The sequence below is a fragment of the Hippocampus bargibanti genome, linkage group LG09 (assembly GCF_051943395.1).
Source record: "Hippocampus bargibanti isolate YZ-2025 linkage group LG09, ASM5194339v1, whole genome shotgun sequence".
NCBI classification, from domain to species: Eukaryota; Metazoa; Chordata; class Actinopteri; order Syngnathiformes; family Syngnathidae; genus Hippocampus; species Hippocampus bargibanti.
The window spans coordinates 7,190,096-7,212,500 of record NC_142742.1 but is presented as its reverse complement, the minus strand read 5'-3'; the positions used below and the strand labels follow the sequence as shown (position 1 = coordinate 7,212,500).

Sequence of the window (22,405 nt, the reverse complement as noted above, 5' to 3'; positions counted from 1 at the left end):
ACAAAATACTAATACAACACAAAGACAAAGTCATTCAATCTTAAGGACTTTCTGGTCCCTCCTTGAATGAAATAGTTCTAGATGAAACAGAGGATCAAAGCATCTGTTTCACCAGTGGATCAGGGACGTCATGGTTGGAATGCGCACATATACTACAAGCTTAATGTTGAAAGCAAACACGAAGCTGTAGCATCGATTGACGATTGTCTCCCATCTCCTGTACCACGTAAATCTGCTTCAATTCCAAGCCGCGACAGTTCCAAATAATAAATATACAGTAAAGTCTCGTTATATCGATATCGGATATATCGATAGTCCCGGTTATATCGATACTATTTCTATGCACGCACGGAGAAAATTACATGCAAACAGGGTCGGATATATCGATAGTCCCGGTTATATCGATATTTTTTCGGACTCCCTTGAATATCGATATAACGAGACTTTACTGTACATATAAATATACGTATAAATATATGTATAAATATACATATAAATATAAACATACATATACATACACATCTACATATACATATAAATAAGTAAAGTATCACCTCTCTGTTGTATGAAGCAGGTCTAGATGAGAGAGGATCAAAGCGTCCTTTTCACCAGTGGATCAGGGACATTGTGGTGAAATGTGCACATCTGCTACAAGCCAAATGTTGAGAGCAAACACAGTTATAGCATCCATCAGCAAAAGAGATTGTCCCAAATTAATCCGCTTCAATTCCAAGCTGCAGACTGTCCAACAACACCGACCTTTCCGCTGAACAAAGCGGGGCTGTAAAAATGTGCTCTATTACAGGCGCAAAAAAGCGAAATCGCCTCAGAGATGTCCAGCGATGACAGTCAAATGGCACTGACATTCTTCCCAATCAAAAACGGTGCTGGCATATTCGTGCTGGCGAAAAGGCGCAACCGCTCAGCAGAGTCTCCTCATTGATGAATGTCGTGGCAAAAAATGCTGAAAAAACAATCCATATCCGTTCCACATGATGCACAATAAAACAAAGTGACAAAAGAAAACACAAACACTACACAAAAACAACAAAAAAGGAAGGCTCGTAAGATTACTTGCTGACGGTTACCTACTCAGGCGCCATCTTGGACTTCAGAATTTTTCCAGGGGCTTGGAACGAATTAGGGCATTTACATGGAAAACGTGTCTTGACCACAAAATTCTCTAGTTACTAAATTCCTTCCAGAACCAATTAAAATTCACAAGTGGCTGTACCATTGTATTAGTAATTGCGCAGCATGGTAAAGCTTTGTGGTTCATTAAAGTCGCAAAATTCTCTCAAGGAGCGCTTAATCATCACATATATTAAGTGTTTATCGCCCTGTTGTTTATATTTCACATGCCTCGCAATGCTCCGACATGTCCTTGTTCATATTTGCACTTCCCCTGTAATCGTCTGAACCACCGTCAATTTCCGTACTTGTTATAAGAGCGTCGCATTCAGCAAAACCAGTTTGCTAGCCAGCCGAGCTTTCGGTGACGCAAATAGCCCTGGCCAGCGGTCTGAAAATGCGTTTTCATTACGGCTTTGGGATAATAAATACCCAGTGAAATTGTTAGCACGTCTTGTTCACTAGGCACAATTCCACCACTGTAAGTCGCCGTAAAAGTAAACGGATGGAAGCGTGGCGAAAATCTATGTGTGAGTTTGTTCTACAAAGCTGCACTTTTGATTTCCTGTGACCTCTGGCTGCTCCTTTGCAGAGATTTAAATGTTTACCTTTTTGGGGTTTTTGGGTTCTGTATTTGGCTTTATCCAGTAGCCATGGGTGAAAGTCCAACTAGATTCATTTAACCTCGCATTTAAAATCCAGGAGACTGATTTATCCTCAATTTTACAAGAAGTGTTTGTTTTTTTTTAGCTGCGTTATAAATATTTCAAACTTGGGATGTGCTAGCGTCAGTGTCACCGACTCATCTAACTCTATACAGTGATACCTTGGTTTACGAACCCCTTGGCTTACGAACCTTTCGGTTTACGAATGTTAAATTGATGAAAATTTTACCTTGGCAACTTTTTTCGGGATACACACGGGGCTGCCTCAATGAGTGATGTGTTGTTCGCGAACGAGCCCGTTCTTCTAACAACAAAATGGCATCCGCCTTGTTTTGGTCCTCTATTCCCCGCCCCCAGTCTTCGGTTAAAGCCACATGATTGGTCAAGAACGCAGCAGTGAGGGGAGGTGGTTTAAACAAGAGACAGGCAGACGACAGAGAGACAGTGAGAAAATTGAGAGGAAAACAGTGAAATTTGGACTTGTTTCAACTTTGATAGTTCAAAGGCAGAGTGTAGACTGCAAGGTTAAAATATCCCATCAATCAGGCTCCACAAACAACCCGCACAAGTCATCTGTACTCTTGATGCAAAAAGCTATCAACCCAGCTAAACAGAACACAATTGATGAGGAACTAGATAAAATTATCGCAGAGAAAGAACCTACAAGGGAGCATTCCTCAAGATGGTGAAAGAAGAAGGTTGTGGTGAAGAAGAATGGTGTCGGTTGTCCTTTAAGTGAATTCTAACTGGCATTAAAAGCCACTGTGGGTTAAAGGTTAGCACTAGTAAACTACTAAGATGACCATTTTGAATGTTTTTCTTGTCCAGACACAGCCCATTCCGCGAGCACCACCGCCCCCATACCACTTCCCAGTTTTTGCTTTACCTCGAACGGCAACCGCTATGAGGAAGGCGAAAGCTGGCACGACGGCTGCCGGGACTGCTACTGTCATTCCGGAAGGGAGATGTGCGTGCTTATTACTTGTCCTGTGCCCAGCTGCTCTCATCCAATCATGAAGCCCGACCAATGCTGTCCTACGTGTGAGGGTAGGAAACTAAATTTACCTCAATGACCAAGCCATTTTGTTGTTTTTTTTACACGGTTTGCATCTCATTTAGGGCCACAGATGCGTTGGAGCCCATTTCAGCTGTCTTTTATCTAATTAGACCGTTTGCCAGACAAAAATTTGGGAATGGCAGTGAATGAGTTAACAATATTAGATGTACAATAGTTGACTCTGAATAGCTCATCAAAGTCACCGGTAATTATTTCTAATACACGATTAAGGGAGACCTTGTTGGATTTAAAATGGTCAAAATTGTCCTCTGTGTCGTAAATACAGACGCTCCCCAACTTACGAACTAGATACGTTCCGAACGGTCGTTCGTAAGGTGAATTTGTTCGTAAGTTGCTTCATTGCTATATTTGTATGGAATGGATGTTCAAGCAGTGTCTGAAATAACATCTGCCCAGACGCCCGGGACGTGCAACTTTTACGTCGGGCGTACAACTTACAAAACGTCTCCGCCCGGGTGGCCGACAACTTCAAGAAGAAAAAAAAAACAAAAGTTTTTTTTTTTTCAAATCAAACGTTTGCTTTATTCAATAAAGCAAACATTTTAATGAAAATTTTGAAATCGGAATAAATAAATTACAGTGACACCTTGGCTTACGAACTTAATTAGTTCCCAGACAGACTGTGTAAGGCAAAAAGTATGTATCCCAAAAAATTATTTCCCATAGGAAACCATTAAAATCAGAATAAACCGTTCCCAGGTAACCATAAAACATAATTTTCTACTTTCAAATTTTCTAAACCTTAAAACTACTCAAAATATACCTTATTTTATGTATGAAAAATATGTTATGATATTATAATTAAAGAAATAAACTTTACTGTAGAATAAAGTCATTTTATTTACCTTTGTGATGGCCGTTGATGGCTTGATGGAATCGATAGCTTTTTGCATAAAGTGTCTCAAGGAGCTCTGGGTTGTACATCTTGGAAGCAGACATACTAGAAACATCATTAATAGCTGGTTCCCTTGCTTGTCTTTTCATTTCAAATTGAACTGATGGCTAGTGCGGGTTATTTGTGAAGCCTGATTGATGGAAGTTTTAACCTTGCAGTCTACACTCTGCCTTTGAACTATCAAAGTTCAAACGAGTCCAGATTTCACCGTTTTTCTATCCATTTTGTCACTCTCTCACTGTCGTCTGCCTGTCTCTTTAATGTTTAAACCACCTCCCCTCACTGCTGCGTTTTTGACCAATCACATGGCTTTAACCGACGACTGGGGACGGGGAATAGAGGACCAAAACAAGCCGGCTGCAATTTTCTTTTAGGAGAACGGGCTCGTTCGCGAACGACACATCACTCATTGTGGCAGCTCCGTGTGTAACCCGAAAAATAGTTTGTATGCCAAGGTAAAAATTTCATAAATTTAACGTTCGTAAACCGAAATGTTTGTAAGCCAAGGGGTTCGTAAACGGAGGTATCACTGTATTTGGAAAACTTTTTTTATTCATTGAGGGTGCGCCTTATATATGGAAAAAGTTTGAAAATACACCATTCATTGGGGGTGCGCCTTATACTCTGGTGCGGCTTATACACCGGAATATTACAGTAATTGATTCAGTGTTTTGGCAGCAAATAACATGATTGACACTTCTAGACACCACTTTTCAAAACTCGATGTGTACAAAATTTCTCGTGCAATGGGCTCCTGATTTTTGGATCCCTGGTTACTCAGACTTTTCAACACGTTTGAATGTGACCACATTTTTCTCCTCTTCAGACGAGTCGGGTAGCGGTCTGCCGGAGGGAATGGACATGGTGGTGTGCAGAGCCCCCGGGGGGGAGTTTTACGTGGAAGGAGAAACCTGGAACCTGGACGAGTGTACACGTTGCACTTGTAGACAAGGGCGTGTCCTATGCGACACCGAAGTTTGTCCGCCGGCACTGTGCCAGACACCAACCAAGAACCAGGACACCTGTTGTCATGTTTGTCTTGGTAAGGTGGTAACTCATGTGCAAAAATGTGTCCATTCCAGTGCCAGGGTTTTTGTCATTTTAATAGATAATAGCTATCTAGCTAGCTATCTATTAGCTATAGAGCTATCTATCAGGCTAGCTATCTGTTTGCTATCTATTAGCTGGCTAGCTAGCTTTCTATCTATTTGAGTTACTTTCGGGTTGAGTGAACGCTGGCGTGTGTGGCTGCCGCTGCTCACCCTCAGGAAAATGTATCCAGTGACTATAAACTGACCTTGAGAGTTTTGAAAGGCGCTTATAAATGAAATATATTATTATTATTATTAATCCATTATTATTATGATGATTATTATTATTATTAATCCATGTTTTTTTAAGTTGAACTAATCTAAAAATATGTCCATTGCTGTGCCAGGGTTTTTGTCATTGTCACTCAAATTCCAGGACCCACAGACTATTGAGTTTTAGGACGAGATAACACCCCATCCCCCTTTCAAATTGTGGACTGCAAATTTTTCTGATTCAATGCAGCGGAAAATAACCTTGGATTCTCTTCTTTCATCCGCAAAAAAAAAGTTAATTCCTAAATTATCTGGGTCTGGAGTTATATGATCTTGAAATGAGGGTGGCTGTCCAAAATCCAATGCAATACATCCATATTTTATATAGTTTATATAGCGCTTTAACAACAGCTGAAGCTGGAACAAAGCGCTAACATGGAAAAAAGGGAAATGCTATCCCCTTGTGGAAAAGAAAAAAAAAACATTGCCAGAGGCCATGGCCAGCGCTTTATCGACACCCAAGCATGAAAAAAATCAAACCCGAACAAATTTGGGAATTGTGCTCTACGTCATATCTTCAATTCCTGAATAAATTTGTGAATGGAAGTGAATGAGTTAAAAGACTGTTTCCAAATTGCAGGAAAACAACACATTTTCAATCCCCTCACCCAAAAAATGTTTTATAATAATAATAATAATGCATTTTATTTCTAAGTGCCTTTCTTTTTTTGGCCTTACATCAAATTAAAATGTCACTTTCCATTTTGATGCCATCGCAATATTTTGATGGTATAGAGTCGAGATGATCAAAGTTATGAAGCAAAGTTCTGAAAATCCCTCCATGCATTCATTCTCTCCCACTTATACAGGTAACATCTGACTTACGACCGGCTCGACTTACGACCACCCATACTTACGACCACGACCTCCACACCCTATTTTTAACGTTTTAAGAGGGGGAGTTTGCAAGTCATTTAGCCTCTGAGTCTCTATTCAACATTTTGAATAGATTTCGACTTAGGACCATTTTGACTTACGACCGTTTGGTCAGAACGGAACTCTGTCGTAAGTCAGATGTTACCTGTAATAATAATTGTTATTTTTCGAGCACCTTTCAAAGCTTTTAAGGACACTTTACAGTCACAGACAAGCATAGAAAAAAACAGATAAAATAATAAATAAAATACAATTATAAATAGAAACAAGTTTATTATAGATTATCTGGGATTGAGTCGCGAACCGCAACAGTTTGAGCATCTCTTTCCAACTTATCTCAACCATTCAATGACAAGATGAGGCAACGGCTTTCAAGCAGAAAGCCTGCAAAGCGCCAACGTATGACTGTGAGTTTCTCACGGAGAATGTCACTCCCGACTTATCGCCGCAGCCGTCGTCACAAAAGCAGATTGCTAAAGTCTTGTCATTTGATGTAGATGTGGGCTCGGTCAGCAGGAATGTAGGAATAATGGCGCATTCCGCTGACAGAACCATACGATGGATGTGTACGGTGGGGCAGTCTCGACTAGAGGTCAGGACAAGACTTTTGGTCCCTTTGAAAGTTGCATGAGATATGCGGATGAGGCCCTAGACTGAATTAACATCTGTCTGCTGAAATTCCTCGTTTATACTCAACATTTGGGAAGCCATCTTGAATTGATGTCTGCCTCACAGTGCAGTGTTAGCAGCACAATCGGGCCTGTAGAGTCACCCAAGATCAACTTGATCTCATTTCAATGCCGTTTTTTTTTTTTTTTCCTCTTTCACCACAGAAGAGACTCAGAGTCCGCTACTGCCGGTGAACACCAGCCAGCAGGAATACTGCATCACCAACGATGGTGACGTACTCCTGGCAGGAGACTCCTGGAAGACAAACGCTTGCACCAGCTGCATCTGCAACAACGGCACCATTCAGTGTTTCTCTCAGCGTTGCCCGCCTGCCAATTGCAGGGTGCCCGTCTTGCGTAAGGGACAGTGCTGCCCGTATTGTCTTGGTAAGTTTTGGGGAGGGCGGGGTTATTTTGTTGTCCTACCAATTGTTTTCGTCATATTAAAATCATAGTTAAGATCTGTATGCTAATGATACCACTATCTTGTCATGGTTATACAGTAGAAACTGTTAAGTACAACAGTATGAAATGTTGCGACGTTCGTCATCTAGAGTAATACAATTACATGAAAACACATTTTGAATCTTGAATTCACAGGTAATAAATGTGTGTAGCTTTCTCTTGACATCTTTTGATAGCCAAACTTCTCCTTGTGCTGAACAACCAATCACAGGACAGAAAATGTCGACGTTAATGTCGTTGTTGTCCGCTAGCTAACTGTCGACGTTGTTGTCGGCTGGGTAGCTAGCTTTCGACGTGTTGTCGGCTGGGTAGCTAGCTGTCGACGTTGTTGTCGGCTGGGTAGCTAGCTGTCGACGTTATTGTCGCTAGTTAGCTGACGACATTGTTGTTGGCTAGCTAGCTGACGACGTTATTGTCGGCTAGCTAGCTCTGGACGTTATTGTCGGCTAGCTGGCTCCCGACGTTATTGTTGCCCAGCTAGCTCTCGACGTTATTGTCGGCTAGCTAGCTCTTGACGTTAGTGTCGGCTAGCTAGCTGTCGGCGTCGTTGGTGGCTAGCTAGCTGTCACCGTCGTTAGCGGCTAGCTAGCTGTCGACGTTATTGTCGGCTAGCTAGTTATCAATGTTGTTGTCGCCTAGCTAGCTGTCGATGTTATTGTCGGCTAGCTAGCGGTTGACATTATTGTCGCTAGCTAGCTGATGATGTTGTTGTCGCTAGTTAGCTGATGACGTTATTGTCGGCTAGTTAGCTGGTGACGTTGTTGTCGGCTAGTTAGCTTTCGACGTTGTTGTCGGCTAGCTAGCTGTTGACATTAATATAGGCAAGCTAGTCGCCGCTCTGGTGCAAAACCATAATGCGGCAGCACATAGAAGCTGAAATTTGATTGGAAAAAAATATATACAAATCTAAATCCATGTTATTAAATGAAAGAAATGCAAAGAAGAGACTTAACTGAAATAACTGACTGCAAATATAAAGATGGAGGTTGGAAATATCCGTTAGCGTTTCCGTTCAGTTTTCCCACCTCGCAGCAAAGGTTGCACTAGCCGTGCTCATTGACGCACAACTAAAAGTAGCTCGTACAAGACCCCCGCACATAAAGATCAGAAGCGAGCTACAAGTAGAACAAGGCACAGCCTGTTGATGGCGGGAAAGTCATAATTCAGAACGGTACCTGCCAAAAGGAAGGAGTGACTGTGGTTCTGTATGCATGAATTCGGTTAGAGCCCGCCATTCTGGCGCTGCATAGGCAAATACCGCCGCGGCCTTCCACGTGACACACACACACGTACACACCATCGAATCGAGCAACAACATTCCTCCAGCATCCGCGCATTCACACGTGTTTCCTGTCCCCCCGGCCCGAATCGGACCGCAACGCTCGCTCTGTGGCGGCGCGGGAAGCTCAGCGTAAGTTTTTCCGACGGTGGAAAAAAATCGGCATAGGATCCCATTGTTCGGGCCCGATATGCCGTCGGAGCGCCCTTTTGTTTTTATGATTTGGCTTGAGAGCGGAAACACATGAGTCGAAACAATAACACGGTTGTTGGGGCTGCTGGCTTTTTGCGTTACGTTCGTTGTTTTGAAAAAAAAAAACTTTTTTTTTTGTTTTTATCTGTCCGGGTAGAAATAACGACCTCTGCGCCGGTGTTGTTGTCCACCGTCGCCCCCAAAATAAGACTCACCGCAAGTGTGCGACGGGTCGATGGGAACGCCGTTGTCACCGGACCGCCCGTTGTTGCGGAAACGGGTAAACGCACACCTGAAACACCGTTCACCGCTTTATTGTTAAATATCAAGACAACCTACATTTCTGTATTTTATCTCGAAACTGAGTCAATTGTTGTTCTTTTTTAAAATCTTGAAATTTCACATGCATCCATTTATTTATCTTTTGCCGCTTATCCTGGGGGTCGGGTCGCGGGAAGCTCAGACTTCCCTCTCCCCAGCCACTTCTTTTAGCTCTTCCTGGTGGATCCCAAGGCTTTCCCAGGCCAGCTGGTTGACAATGTGAAATTTGGTGGCTGTTTGGGTGACACAAATTATGAATACTTAGTATTTAAATGAGTCTAAATTTAGTAAAGGGATTGTTTCTATCTATCAATATACAGTAAAGTCTCGTTATATTGATATTCAAGGGAGTCCGAAAAAATATCGATATAACCGGGACTATCGATATATCCGACCCTGTTTGCATGTAATTTTCTCCGTGCGTGCATAGAAATAGTATCGATATAACCGGGACTATCGATATATCCGATATCGATATAACGAGACTTTACTGTATCTAGCTAGCGACCTAGTATCTCTCGAGCATCTTGCTAGCTATCTCAAACTAGCTAGCTCGATCTGGCTAGTTCTATCTAGCGAGCTTTATCTAGCTAGCCCTCCCTCGTAGCCCTCCCCAGCCCTATCTAGCCAGCCCTAACAAGCCAGCCCTAACTAGCCGGCCCTAACTAGCCGGCCTTAACGAGCCGGCCTTAACTAGCCAGCCCTAACTAGCCGGCCCTAACTAGCCAGCCCTAACTAGCCGGCCCTAACTAGCCGGCCCTAACTAGCCTTCCCTATCTAGCCAGCCCTAACTAGCCAGCCCTAACTAGCCGGCCTTAACGAGCCGGCCTTAACGAGCCGGCCTTAACTAGCCGGCCCTAACTAGCCGGCCCTAACTAGCCGGCCCTAACGAGCCGGCCTTAACTAGCCAGCCCTAACTAGCCGGCCCTAACTAGCCAGCCCTAACTAGCCTTCCCTATCTAGCCGGCCCTAACTAGCCGGCCCTAACTAGCCAGCCCTAACTAGCCTTCCCTATCTAGCCAGCCCTAACTAGCCAGCCCTAACTAGCCGGCCCTAACTAGCCGGCCCTAACTAGCCAGCCCTATCTAGCCAGCCCTAACTAGCCTTTTCTAACTAGCCAGCCCTAACTAGCCTTCCCTATCTAGCCAGCCCTAACTAGCCGGCCTTAACTAGCCAGCCCTAACTAGCCAGCCCCATCTCCCTAGCTCTTCCTAGCTGGATGGATGATGGATGGATGGATGGATCCACCAAATTTCACATTGCCTCGTATTTCACACAAGCCTCACTCTTGATTCCATGCTTGTGCAACATCGATGTCTCACATGGGTCTGCTGGTCCCTGTACACATTTTACAGATGAGCCCGTTTTGGGTGAAAATTACCCCAATCAAACACAGATGGTCCTCATCTACCAGTCAGCCGCTTGGATACTGGCTGGTCTCCTCCTGGCCATCATCATCTTTCTCATTGTTGCTGTGCTTATCAACAAGAAAAAGAAGTGGGTGCAGATGTCCTGCTATAGCGCTCCAAAGAAGGTAAGGAGGCAACTCCATGCCGGAGTGATATTTTTTTGTTGACTTTTAGTCACAGGATAGTGCCACTCATTATGAATTTATCATTTTGGATTTTCAAACATTGCTTATTGGCCGTTCATTGTCACGTTTGCTCTCCAGACCGTGATCCTGAAGCATGTGAACAAGAACCAGGTGGTCTATATGGAGCCCTCCAAGGAAAACAAGTTTCAAAACGTCAGGAATGATTGCGGGATCCATTTCTCCCCAGAGACGAATTCCCCTCGTTTGGATAAGATGAGCATCCCAAGAGCGAAGCTGGCTAACAACTGGACGGCGCGCTAACGTCAGACTTCACACACACACACACCATGGATGCAGTCTGCTACTCTCGCTTCACTCTATGTGACTGGAAAAAAAGAGGACACTCCACATTGGTTAAAACAACAATTTCATGTGACCTTTCTTGTGTGTGTGAACCATGGACAGACGTCAACCCACATGAGCCGCTGGGAGGACAGACAGACAGACAGACAGACGGACACACACACACAGAGTCACTCAGCTTTACTGCACAATCGCTGAGGCTTCTCAGTCTGACTAAGTTAGAACATTGGAAACCTGTCACCGGTTTTCACCTTGTGGACTGGTCCAAGGGGAGGGGAGGACTAGCTATACCTAGCTAGCTATATCTAGCTAGTGATACCTAGCTATACCTTGCTATATCTAGCTATCTATACCTTGGTATATTGAGCTAGCTATCCCTAGCCATATCTAGCTAGGTATAACTAGCTAGCTATACCTAGCTAGGCATAACTAGCTATATCTAGCCTACCTACCTATATCTAGCTAGCCATACTTACCTATATCTCGCTAGCTATACCTCGCTATATCTCGCTAGCTATACCTTGGTATATCTAGATAGCTATACCTAGCTATATCTACCTAGCTATACCTAGCTATATCTAGCTAGCTATACCTTGCTATATCTAGCTAGCTACATCTAGCTAGCTATACCGAGCAATATCTAGCTAGCTATACTTAGCTAGGTATAACTAGCTAGCTATACCTAGCTCGGTATAACTAGCTAGCTATACCTACCTATTGCTAGTTAGCTATAGCTAGTGAGCCGTACCTTGGTATATCTAGCTAGCCATACCTACCTATATCTAGCTAGCCAAACCTACCTATATCTAGCTACCTATACCATGCTATATCTAGCTAGTTATACTTTGGTATATCTAGCTAGCTATACGTATCTAGCGAGCTATACCTAGCTATATATAGCTAGCTAGGTATAACTAGCTAGTTATACCTAGCTATTGCTAACTAGTTATATATGGGTTAAACTATGAGGTTTACAGCAGTGCTTGATGGATGTTGTCAGTACAATTAGCAGGGAGGCCAAAAGAACTGGTATCAATCCACCAAATTGTCAGGCTTTGCGTTAGAGAATGTGTGCCTTGTTTAGTTTGTGTACATAACAAAAGTACTGTATTCATGTTTTTGTAGGCCAATTTTTAAGGCCTTTTTCGGGCCAAATTTACGCTGGTTGAAACATTCCCATAGTGTGTTCAAATCTACCGAGAAACAAACAAATCAGCCCCAAGAAAATCCCTCTGGGATTTTTTTATGTGAAAAAAATGTGAGCTAACCGTTTTTCCACACAACTTATGGTGAACTATGCCTGCTTTTCATATGTTATCCTATCTGGAAGCTGAATCAGAGTGATGTCCATCTCTGAAGAATGTTATAAGTGGAAGAGGAGACAAAATTGGTGTCGTTTCAGAGTTCCAGACTGCCCATAAATGGTGTCTTTTTTTGCTTCTAAATTATAAGACGGTGCAAGTAAATGTTGTCATCTTTCGTGCGACCACTATTTTTTTTGTTTGTTTTGTCCATGATTCAACCAATGTCTGAATGTTGCCAACGGTTTGTTTTAAAGCTTTCATGCTTTTAGAAGCTGTTTAAATGCATCTGTTGAAAATATCAAAATCACTGATTCATACCAGTGATATCATTTTTGGTTGTCTTTAATGTTTTAAAAACATGAAGAGGGAACGTGAGGTTCGTGAAAGGAAACCTGAAGAAAAAAAAGTTAGGTTGAGGATTATTTGGATGGCACGCCAACTTCTAAGGAAAAAGAAGAGCATCTATAGTTGCCAAGCATACATTTGTTCCTCGCGCAGTAACTTACCGTATTTTCTGTAGTATAATGCGCACCCTTCAACAAATGACATTTAAAAACCTTTTCCATACATAAGGCGCATGGTCAGCTTTTTGAAAAAAAATCTTTTAGGTGCGCCTTATAGTGCAGAAAATACGGTAATGATAATTGTAGCAGGAGACAAGGAGCAAAACTAAAATACAGTGATACCTCGGTTTACAAACCCCTTGGCGTACAAACTTTTCGATTTACGAACGTTACATTTATGAAAATTTTACCTTGGCATACAAACTTTACCTTGGCAACTTTTTTCATCCACGGAGCTGCCTCAATGAGTGATGTGTCGTTCGCGAACGAGCCCGTTCTAACAACAAAATGGCAGCCGACTGTTTTTGTCCTCTATTCCCTGCCACCAGTCTTCGGTTAAAGCCATGTGACTGGTCAAGTACGCAGCAGTGAGGGGGGGTGTTTTAAACATTAAAGAGACAGGCAGACGACCGTGAGAGCTTTCAACTTTGATATTTGATTTGTTCAAAGGCAGAGTGTAGACTGCAAGGTTAAATATAATATCAATCAGGCTCCATAAACAACCCGCACAAGCCAAAAAAGCTATCAACCCAGCTAAACAGAACACAATTGATGAGGAACTAGATACAATTATCACAGAGAAAGCACATACAAGGGATCGTTCCTCAAGATGGTGAAAGAAGGTTACGTTCCTCATTAAGTGTTTGATGTTGATGAAACCGGCCACTCCATTCCATCAAGCCATCAATGACCATCACAAAGGTAAATAAAACGACTTTATCATACAGTGCAGTTTATTTCTTTAATTATAATACCATAGCACATTTATTATACATAAAATAAGGTATATTTTGTGTAGTTTTAAGGCTTAGAAAATTAGAAAATAGAAAATAATGTTTTATGGGGAATGGATTATTCTCATTTTAATGGTTTGCTATGGGAAATAATTTTTTGGGATACACACTTTTCACCTTACACACTGTCTGGGAACCAATTAAGTTTGTAAGCCAAGGTATCACTATTTCCAACAAGGGCTACAAAAAAAGTAAAAATATATGATGAGAAAAAAATTTGAAGTAAAATATATTTGCCAGAAAAAAATATTGAGAATGTTCATGCTTTGTTTTAGTTTAAATTTATTATACATACTGTATGTGTAAAATGCTTTTATACGTGTTTTTTTTTTCCTCTTCTTTTCAATGAGGCACTAGTTTTCCGTAAAACAGCTCAACTTGAGCGAGTAAATCGTTTTTATGTTTCAAAATAAAATCAGCACTTTCCGCCCTTTTTTTTCATGAAACTGCAGGATTCTTACAGTGGGCTAAACACGCTAATCGGGGATTTGATATCCGGTATACGCAAATTGTTCAAGCTGGAGGCCATGTGCTATAGCAATCGGATCAAAATAAAATATCCTTTTTTCAATCCCCCACGCAAAGCAACGGCAACCGATTTCGAATGTGATTGTGATGCCAAAATTGGTAGATTGTTTAATATCTGTATGTTCCATTAACTCGGATTTCTTTGAATCATGATCATGTGCTTTAAAATGAAGTGTGAAAGTGTCCTTGTCCTTTTGTTCTACTTTGTGTAAAACGTTAGTTGAAATTAGCTGAGCAGAAGAGTACACTATTTATTTTTTCACGTAGCTTTATTATTTATTAATACTATAGTTTTATTTTTTTCTTTCCCTTTAGTTTTTTTGTTGAATGAACTTTTGGTCGCCAAAGCTGCTGTACATTTTGGACCATTTACACCAATCTGCTATATTCAGTATCAATCGCCTTATTTATTTCTCTGTTCCCTAAGCCTGTAAATAAGTGAAACTGTTACTCTGTTTACTCTCTTTTTTTGAGAAATAAAAGTGTGAAAAAAGTGGTCTACCTGTGAATATAAAAATTTACTCCAACGTAGACCCCCCCCCCAAGATGTGTTAGTGGTTAATTCACCTGTGGGATAGCAGGTTAGAACGGTTAAGAACGAGCTAGGTATGGCTAGCTAGATATAACTAGCTAAGTATAGCTAGATATGGCTAGCTAGATATAACTAGCTAGTATAGCTAGCTATACCTACGTAGCTAGGTATAGCTAGCTATATATACTAGGTATAGCTAGCTAGGTATAGCTAGCAAGATATAGCCAGCTAGGAATAGCTAGCTAGGTATAGCTAGCTAGAAACACCTAGGTATAGCTAGCTAGATGTAGCTAGCTATGCATAGCTAGCTAGATATAGATAGCTAGCTATACCTAGCTAGATATTGCTAGGTATAGCTAGCTAGATATAGCCAGCTAGCTATAGCTAGGTATAGCTAGCTAGAAACACCTAGGTATAGTGCTCTAGATATAGCTAGCTAGGTATAGCTAGCTAGAAACACCTAGGTATAGCTAGCTAGAAACACCTAGGTATAGCTAGCTAGCCATACCTAGCTAGATATTGCTAGGTATATCTCGCTAGCCATAGCTAGCGAGGTATATCTAGCTAGATATAGCTAGCTAGAAATACCTAGCTATAGCGATCTAGATATAGCTAGCTAGGTATAGCTAGATATAGTTAGCTCGATATAGCAAGATATAGATAGCTCGATATAGCAAGATATAGCTAGCTAGCTATACCTAGCAAGGTATAGCTAGCTAGGTATAGATAGCTAGATATAGCTAGTTATAGCTAACGAAGAAGACCACATGCATGTGAAGAAGGATTTATTCCGACTTTCAGTCTTTATCACAAGAAAATACTGTTGTCGGTTTCGAAATAAAAATAAAAAAACACGACTTACTTTAGCATTAAGTACCTTTTTGTACTTCGGTGTGGCAGTTTCATCAAAGCTGATGTATGATGAAGATAGCAAAGATTGTCTTTGGGGGTGAGGGGGTGGCACGTTCTTGTCAAAATCCAAGTCCAAAGGTGAATATTTCCCCAGCCGGAAGCAGGAAGTGTACCCGGTCAGAGGACCATCATGCTTTTCACAGGAGAGTCTTGTAGTGGTCATCCTGCAAGCTGTACAAGACGACCACGGGCACCCTGGAGCAAGACGAAACGTGTCAAGACTTCATACTGCTAAGTGACATTCTTGAACTTCTTCGCTCGGGCTTGCTTATTTAGGCCTTCAACAAAAATAAACCCCCCTACCCACAAAATTGAAAGTTAGCTAGATAGAGATATAGCTAGCAAGATAGCTCGCTAGATAGATATAAAATGACTATTTAATATTTAAGTGAGTCTAAATTTATTAAAGGGTTGTTATTGTCAATCAATCTATCTATCTATCTATCTATAATCAAGACAGATAGATAGCTAGATTCTAGATCTATCTAGAATCTATCTATCTAGATCTATCTCGCTATGTATAAATCTAGATCTATCGAGCTATCAATCTAGAATCAAGATAAATAGCTAGATTCTAGATATATCTAGCTATCTATATCTATCTAGCTACATCTATCTAGCTATATATCAAGCTATATCTATCGAGCTATCTATATCTATCTAGCTAGATCTATGTAGATCTAGCTATCTATCTAGAATCTATATAGGTAGCAAGATTCTAGATCTCTCGAAATATCTAGATCTATCTAGCTAGTTAGCTCACTAGCTACCAGGCTAGATATAGCTAGTTAGATAGCAATCAATCCAACTAACTATCTATCTAGCGAGTTAACAATCCCCTTAATAAATTTAGACTCATTTGAATACTTATTTAGTTTTTTTGTTGCTTTTTTTACTTCAAGATGGCGCCGCGAGGGTGGCTGCCTTTCCAGCAGCTTCTGTATTTTGTTTTTCTACTTCTTTCTTTCCTTTCATAACTTCGCTACTGTGTTACTTCTGGGTACAGTGAACGCTGGCGCGAATGGCTGCCACTGCTCCTCCGCACAAAAACAAAAACTTTCTTATCCTGTGACATTAAAGTGTCCTTGAGAGTTTTGAAAGGCGCTTAGAAATTACATGTATTATTATTATCATTAGATATAGCTAGTTATCTATCTATCTCTACCTACATCCATCTATCTGCCTAGCTAGCTAGATATAGCTAGTTAGATAGATATCAATCTATCTAGCAGCTAGACTAGCTAGATTCTAGCTAGTTAGCTAAGTAGCTATCTAGCTAGATGTAGCTAGATTGCTATCTATCTATCTATCTCGCTAGCTAGCTAGATAGGTGGCTAACAATCCCATTAATAAATTTAGACTCACTTAAATACTAAATAGTAATATTTTATTTTTCTTTTGCGAGCATCTCAGTCGCGCAAGAGAAAAGCCGCCACAATTCCTCATGCGGCTGATCCCAAGCGGGCATTCACGGGTGTCACAACACAAGAGGCTCAAAGACGAAGGATTTAACATTGCTGGGGAGACGGAGACTATTAAATAGTACGTCGACCTTGCTAAGCCTGGTACCTCTTGGTCATTTTCAAAGTGTGGATCTCATCGCAGATGGACTTCAGGTAGCGCTGCTTGGGGAGACGGGAAAGTAACATTTTCACGCTGTTGTTGTACTGCTCCTCATTCTCAAACTGTAGGAAAAGAGAAACCGGGATTGCGGTTAGTCCGTTTGTTAGCTTGTTGCATAGGTGGCCCTCAATTTATGGGGTGTCGCTTATATAACGGCGCAGGCTATCCATCCTTTTATTCTAGTTTCTGGTGGCAATGTGCCGTCATTAAAAGGCCTTCCAACCCTCAAGTCTTTCCGAATAGCAGTTATTGCAAAGAAGCTTTGGGGTCGGGGGGCTTGGAATGTGAATATTAACAGCCACTAAGCATGCACGCCCGACTGCATACCTGCCAACTTCTGAAACCAGAAAAGGCTAGTACAGTGATACATTGGCTTACAAACTTAATTGGTTCCCAGACAGAATGTGTAAGGTGAAAAGTGTGTATCCCAAAAAATAATTTCCCATAGGAAACCATTACAATGAGAATAATCTGTTCCCAGGTCCCCATAAAACATAATTTTCTACTTACCAATTTTGTAAGCCTTAAAACTACAGAAATCATTCCTTATTTTATGTATAATAAGTTTATTTCTTTAATTAAAATACAATAGAACATTTATTATACATAAAATATGGTATATTTTGTGTAGTTTTAAGGCTTATTTAGTAGAAAATCTCTGTTTTATGGGGACGTGGGAATGGATTATTCTCATTTTTAATTGTTTCTTATGGGAAATAAATGTTTGTCAGACACACTTTTCGCCTTATACACACTTTCTGGGTTCATAAGTTCATAAGCTGAGGTATCACTGTACTGTCTATTTTGGATTCATTGTTTTTATTGGAAACCGTAATTTTCATTATTAACCCGTAAATCGGAAAGGGATAATGAAAATCGTAGTTTTTACGGCAAAACCGGAGTAGTTGGCAGATATGCGACTGTATGACAGCTTTGTGAAAGAGGGGCCAGGTATGAACCACTGGAGCAGGTCCCACCCACCGGTGGAAGACGAAAAAAAAGTCAGGGGTGTTCCCTCGCAACACCCTCGGCAAATAGAAGCGGCGCCGTAGGAAGGAGACGGGATCCCCTTTTCCTGTCTGCGTTCTTGAGTTATAATTCCCACTCTTTCCAGGTAGCCCCAACCCACCACATTTTTCACGTCTCCGGGATGTATAGCCTGAAATGTTTTATGACAAGTTATGAAGGAACCGACCTCCAAAGACAGGAAGTTGATCAGTGTTTCCTTCTGAAGGTCCACCTGCAGGAAGACGGGGGGAAAAAAGGAGCATATTTAGAAGCCATTGTGTTTCAAAATAACGCACTGACGTTTTAGGCGAAGAATAAAGCCTTGTGTACAATCTCACTCGACCGGTTGCGTAATTCTTTGGGAGCACGATGACTCCAAATTCCAACAAGACCCTGCTTTGAAAAACAGCTTGTGTCCCTTTCCCAGGAAGGGGGTTTAATTGCCTCCTGGGCCGATCATTGGAAAATGAGTGCTGCTGTGTTCCACTCGGACTGATATACAAACAAGGCTGCTGACGTTCAACAACAAAGACTTGGAGGCCTGAGCGAGCGTTTCGTGGAACGAAGGTGATTAGGCGTGGGATGTTTCAATAAATCATATTTACCAATGAGATCTTGATATAATCCAGAGTCTCACAGGAACGACAAACATTTTTTGGGACGGGGCCGTGACAAGGAAAATAAGATGATTTATGGCGTGCATGTCTTGGCAATAAATCTAGGAAGAAAAAAATAAATACAAACTCAAAACGGCAGTGGCAGAATGAAGTATGTGTTCCTTGTATTGTATCGCGACATGTTTGGATTTGGATTTGAAGCAATTGAGGGGGGGAATTTGGCATGTGGTTAAACAACTCTAATGGGCCTCCTCCTCCAGATGTTTTTAACTATTCAAACCTTTTCATCGTGCTGAGATGTCACACTTGAATGAGAAAGATAAAGAAGGGGGACAGTATGAGAAAAGGAAGTGGATGTATGGGTAAACAAACAACATGACTTACCGCCAGAACTTCGATGTCACTGTTCTTGTTTTGCAAAGTGTTTGCGAGAGTCTGTAATCTGGTGTGGATCTGAGAAGGGCAGGGGGACGACGACAAGATAAACAAAGTCAAAAATAACGAAAAGGGTGGAATAAAAGAATTCTTTGCATGCGGAAAATGAAAGAGCATAAACATAAACAACATGCAGAAAAAAAACATGTGTTTTTGCGTGTAGTTACATCATGAGCGGAGGACTAAATTCTCCCTGGCGAATAGCTTCGTTTGAGCCTGCTACGCGGTCGCATTGTGGGTAATTACACATTGATAGGTGATCACAGTGACGGGCACAATAAATATTATTATTATTATTATTATTATTATTACAGTGAGACCTCAACTTACAAACACCTTATCTTACAAACTTTTCATCTTACAAACGTCAAATTAAACCTTATAATAAGCACTATTTTCATAATACACACCCACCACGGCTGGCGGAGTGATCTTCGGCGGAAGCACACGACCGAACAGCACCAGAAGTTAAGTTACCAACAGTCCTTATGGAAGGTGACTCTCCTTCCATAAGCCATCAACGACCATCAAAAAGGTAAATAAAACTTTATTTTACAGCACAGTTTATTTTTTTAATTACAGTCCTCATGTAATGTGCTTCTCTTTCCAAACAGCAATTCCCTTTGACCTTCGACCTCCAACGCCATTCCATCACGCCATAAATGACCATCACAAATGTAAATAAAGTGACTTTATGATACAATGCAGTGTATTTCTTTCGTTCCAATACAATAGCACATTTATTATACATAGAATAAGGTATGTTGTGTGTAGTGTTTTAGGCTTATTTAGTTGAAAAGTATATTTTATGGAAACCCGGGAACGGACTATTCCCATTTTAATGATTTCCTATGGGAATATGTTTTTGAGATACACACTTTTCGCCTTACACACTGTCTGGGAACCAATTAAGTTTGTAAGTTGAGGTCTCACTGTATTATTATTATTATTATTATTATTATTATTATTATTATTATTATTATTATTATTATTATAGCTGATAGCTAGCTAACTTTTGGAACGGTTGCGGAGAGCTGAAGCGACATTGAATGCATCATTTCAGTTACCTGAGTCTCAAAGCGACGTCTTGAACTGGCAGACAATTTCTCCGAACTGATGACGTTCACATTCATATTCATGCTACAGCTGCTCCCGTGTTGCTCTGAAGATCCTATGGAGCAAAAAAATAAATAAATCACACATATTGCGTTTAATGTACAAAATCATTACAACACATTGTCAGCTGTGTATATACTAGTGAGTAGCGCAAGATTTGAGCCTAATCTTCGGAGACACTCATCTTTCATCACTCAGGCCCATGCGTCAATCCATGTTTTAGAAACATAAAAGTAACTGAAGGGAAGCCAACAGTGAAACGTGTTGAGTGCAACACGCGGCTAACGCTTGGCTTTGGCGAGGTGAGTGTTAACAGACGGCGTGCAGCGCGTGCAGGACCTGTAGCGTTGAGCTGGGAGCCTTTGGGGTTCTGGCCCATGCTTTCAGATATTTCCCTGCGTGGAGCACCAAGAACAATTTGTATGAAGCTTCCCAGAAATGATAGCGACATTCCAAGGTAGACAAGAAATCACTTTACCTGATGGATCGTTCCTCTAAGAATTTGGTCCGAAATTTCTGAACGATGTGCTCCACCACCTCAAACTCCAGAACTCTTTTCTCGAACTGTCTGTCCTTCTCAAAGGATTTGACCTGAGGATTGATTAAAATGACTTCAAGATGTGCCTCGGCGGAATGAAAGCAGAGTGTTGACAAACCAAAAGAACAGATGCTTTACGCACACGCGTCTGGAGATGCACTTATTCGTAATGACTGCACCACGAGTTGGGGAAGACCACTTTGGTGGCCTTGAATTAGAATGCGTTGTTCATTTCTCCATTTTTTGTGACATTTTTATATTTTGCTTTAGAATGTATGTTTATATTCCGTATTCACCAATTCTTGTTGAAAAGGGTGTTTATCTCATTCACTGCCATTCCCGAATGTATTCAGGAATTTGATATATGACGTAGAGCGCAATTCCCAAATTTGTTCGAGTTTTGTCTTTTCTTGCTGGGGTGCCGATAAAGCATAGGCCAGACCTCTGGTCTTTTTTTTCCATGCTAGTCCTTTCTTACAGCTTCAGCTGCTGTTAAAGTGCTATATAAATCAAAATAAAAAAAATTCTAACAACATTTACGTCTGTGTAAGCTCTCAGTCGTACAGGAGTGGTCCATCGATGAGAAGGTTTCTTCAGCCGTCATCTGTACAAAAGTGAAGGTTTCGGACGTTGCCTAACCTGTTTAAACAGGTTAGGCAACTTTCGCAATGCTGATGAGGGTCGTTATGCTGATGAGGTGATACCGGGGGGAGTGGGTGTAATAGGCCAATCGTTAGTCAGGAATGTAGGAACAATCAGTGGTGCCACAGGGGGGGGGTCCCGCGCCCCCCCCCCCCCCCCCAACCTGAGAGTAGGGACCTATCATAGCTGTGTCCGGCGCCACCAGGTCTGGACATTAGGGATATATAAATGGGGCCGATACGACCAGTCAGACTTTAGTTCGCTGACGAAGCCTCTTGGATAGGAGGCGAAACGTCCGAAACCTTCACTTTTGTACAGATGACGGCTGAAGAAACCTTCTCATCGACTAACAACATTTAGTATTATTAGTTTGGAGAAATCTATGCTGCAGCCTAGTGAGCTAGTGGTTAGCGCATCAAAGTCACAGTGCAGAGGTACCGGGTTTGTGTACATGTTATCTTCGTGCCAGCCTGGGTTTTCTCTAGGTGCTCCGGTTTCCTCACACATTCCAAAAACATGCATGAGCAGACTAATTGTCTTGTCTTTATCAGACAAAAAGTTAATTCCTAAATTATATGTGTCTGGAGTGAACGCTGACGCGTATGGCTGCCGCTGCTCACCCGCAGAAAAAATATCCTGTGACTGTAAAGTTTTCTTGAGAGTTTTGAAAGGCCCTTATAAATGAAATGTATTATTATTATTATCTGAGATTGAAATGGGGGTGGCCAGAGGTCTGACCAGCACTTTATCGGCACCCCTGAAAAAAAAAAACTTACAAATTCGGGAATGGCAGTGAATGAGTTAATCTCTAAAATGTATAAGTAGATTCTCGGTGTGTGTGGAATACCATTACCTTGACGTAGTTGCCCTCTTTGTCGGATACCATGGCCATGCATGTGATGCCTGCCACACGGCAGTGATCCAGCAACGTCTCCTGAGACTAAAACAAATCATTTTTTTTA

General features: G+C 41.4%; 2 protein-coding genes across 2 annotated transcripts in view; one reads left to right on the top strand and one right to left on the bottom strand.

The window, feature by feature from the left end:
- Positions 1–12,431, top strand: part of LOC148893501 (cysteine-rich motor neuron 1 protein) — a 46,247-nt gene extending 33,816 nt beyond the window's left edge. Inside the window, exons 10-15 of the mRNA XM_089004635.1 lie at positions 2,625–2,843; positions 4,596–4,811; positions 6,843–7,064; positions 8,771–8,893; positions 10,290–10,468; positions 10,607–12,431. Of these exons, the coding sequence (XP_088860761.1) occupies positions 2,625–2,843; positions 4,596–4,811; positions 6,843–7,064; positions 8,771–8,893; positions 10,290–10,468; positions 10,607–10,789 (1,142 nt within the window). The 3' untranslated portion in view covers positions 10,790–12,431. The remainder of the gene's footprint in view (positions 1–2,624; positions 2,844–4,595; positions 4,812–6,842; positions 7,065–8,770; positions 8,894–10,289; positions 10,469–10,606) is intronic.
- Positions 12,432–15,320: 2,889 nt separating this feature from the next.
- The window catches only part of eif2ak4 (eukaryotic translation initiation factor 2 alpha kinase 4), a 31,197-nt gene continuing 24,112 nt past the window's right edge, over positions 15,321–22,405 (bottom strand). The window contains exons 32-39 of the mRNA XM_089004793.1: positions 22,297–22,383; positions 20,742–20,854; positions 20,603–20,658; positions 20,215–20,318; positions 19,097–19,165; positions 18,283–18,327; positions 17,034–17,149; positions 15,321–15,659 (exon numbers count right to left, since the gene is read on the bottom strand). Of these exons, the coding sequence (XP_088860919.1) occupies positions 15,602–15,659; positions 17,034–17,149; positions 18,283–18,327; positions 19,097–19,165; positions 20,215–20,318; positions 20,603–20,658; positions 20,742–20,854; positions 22,297–22,383 (648 nt within the window). The 3' untranslated portion in view covers positions 15,321–15,601. The remainder of the gene's footprint in view (positions 15,660–17,033; positions 17,150–18,282; positions 18,328–19,096; positions 19,166–20,214; positions 20,319–20,602; positions 20,659–20,741; positions 20,855–22,296; positions 22,384–22,405) is intronic.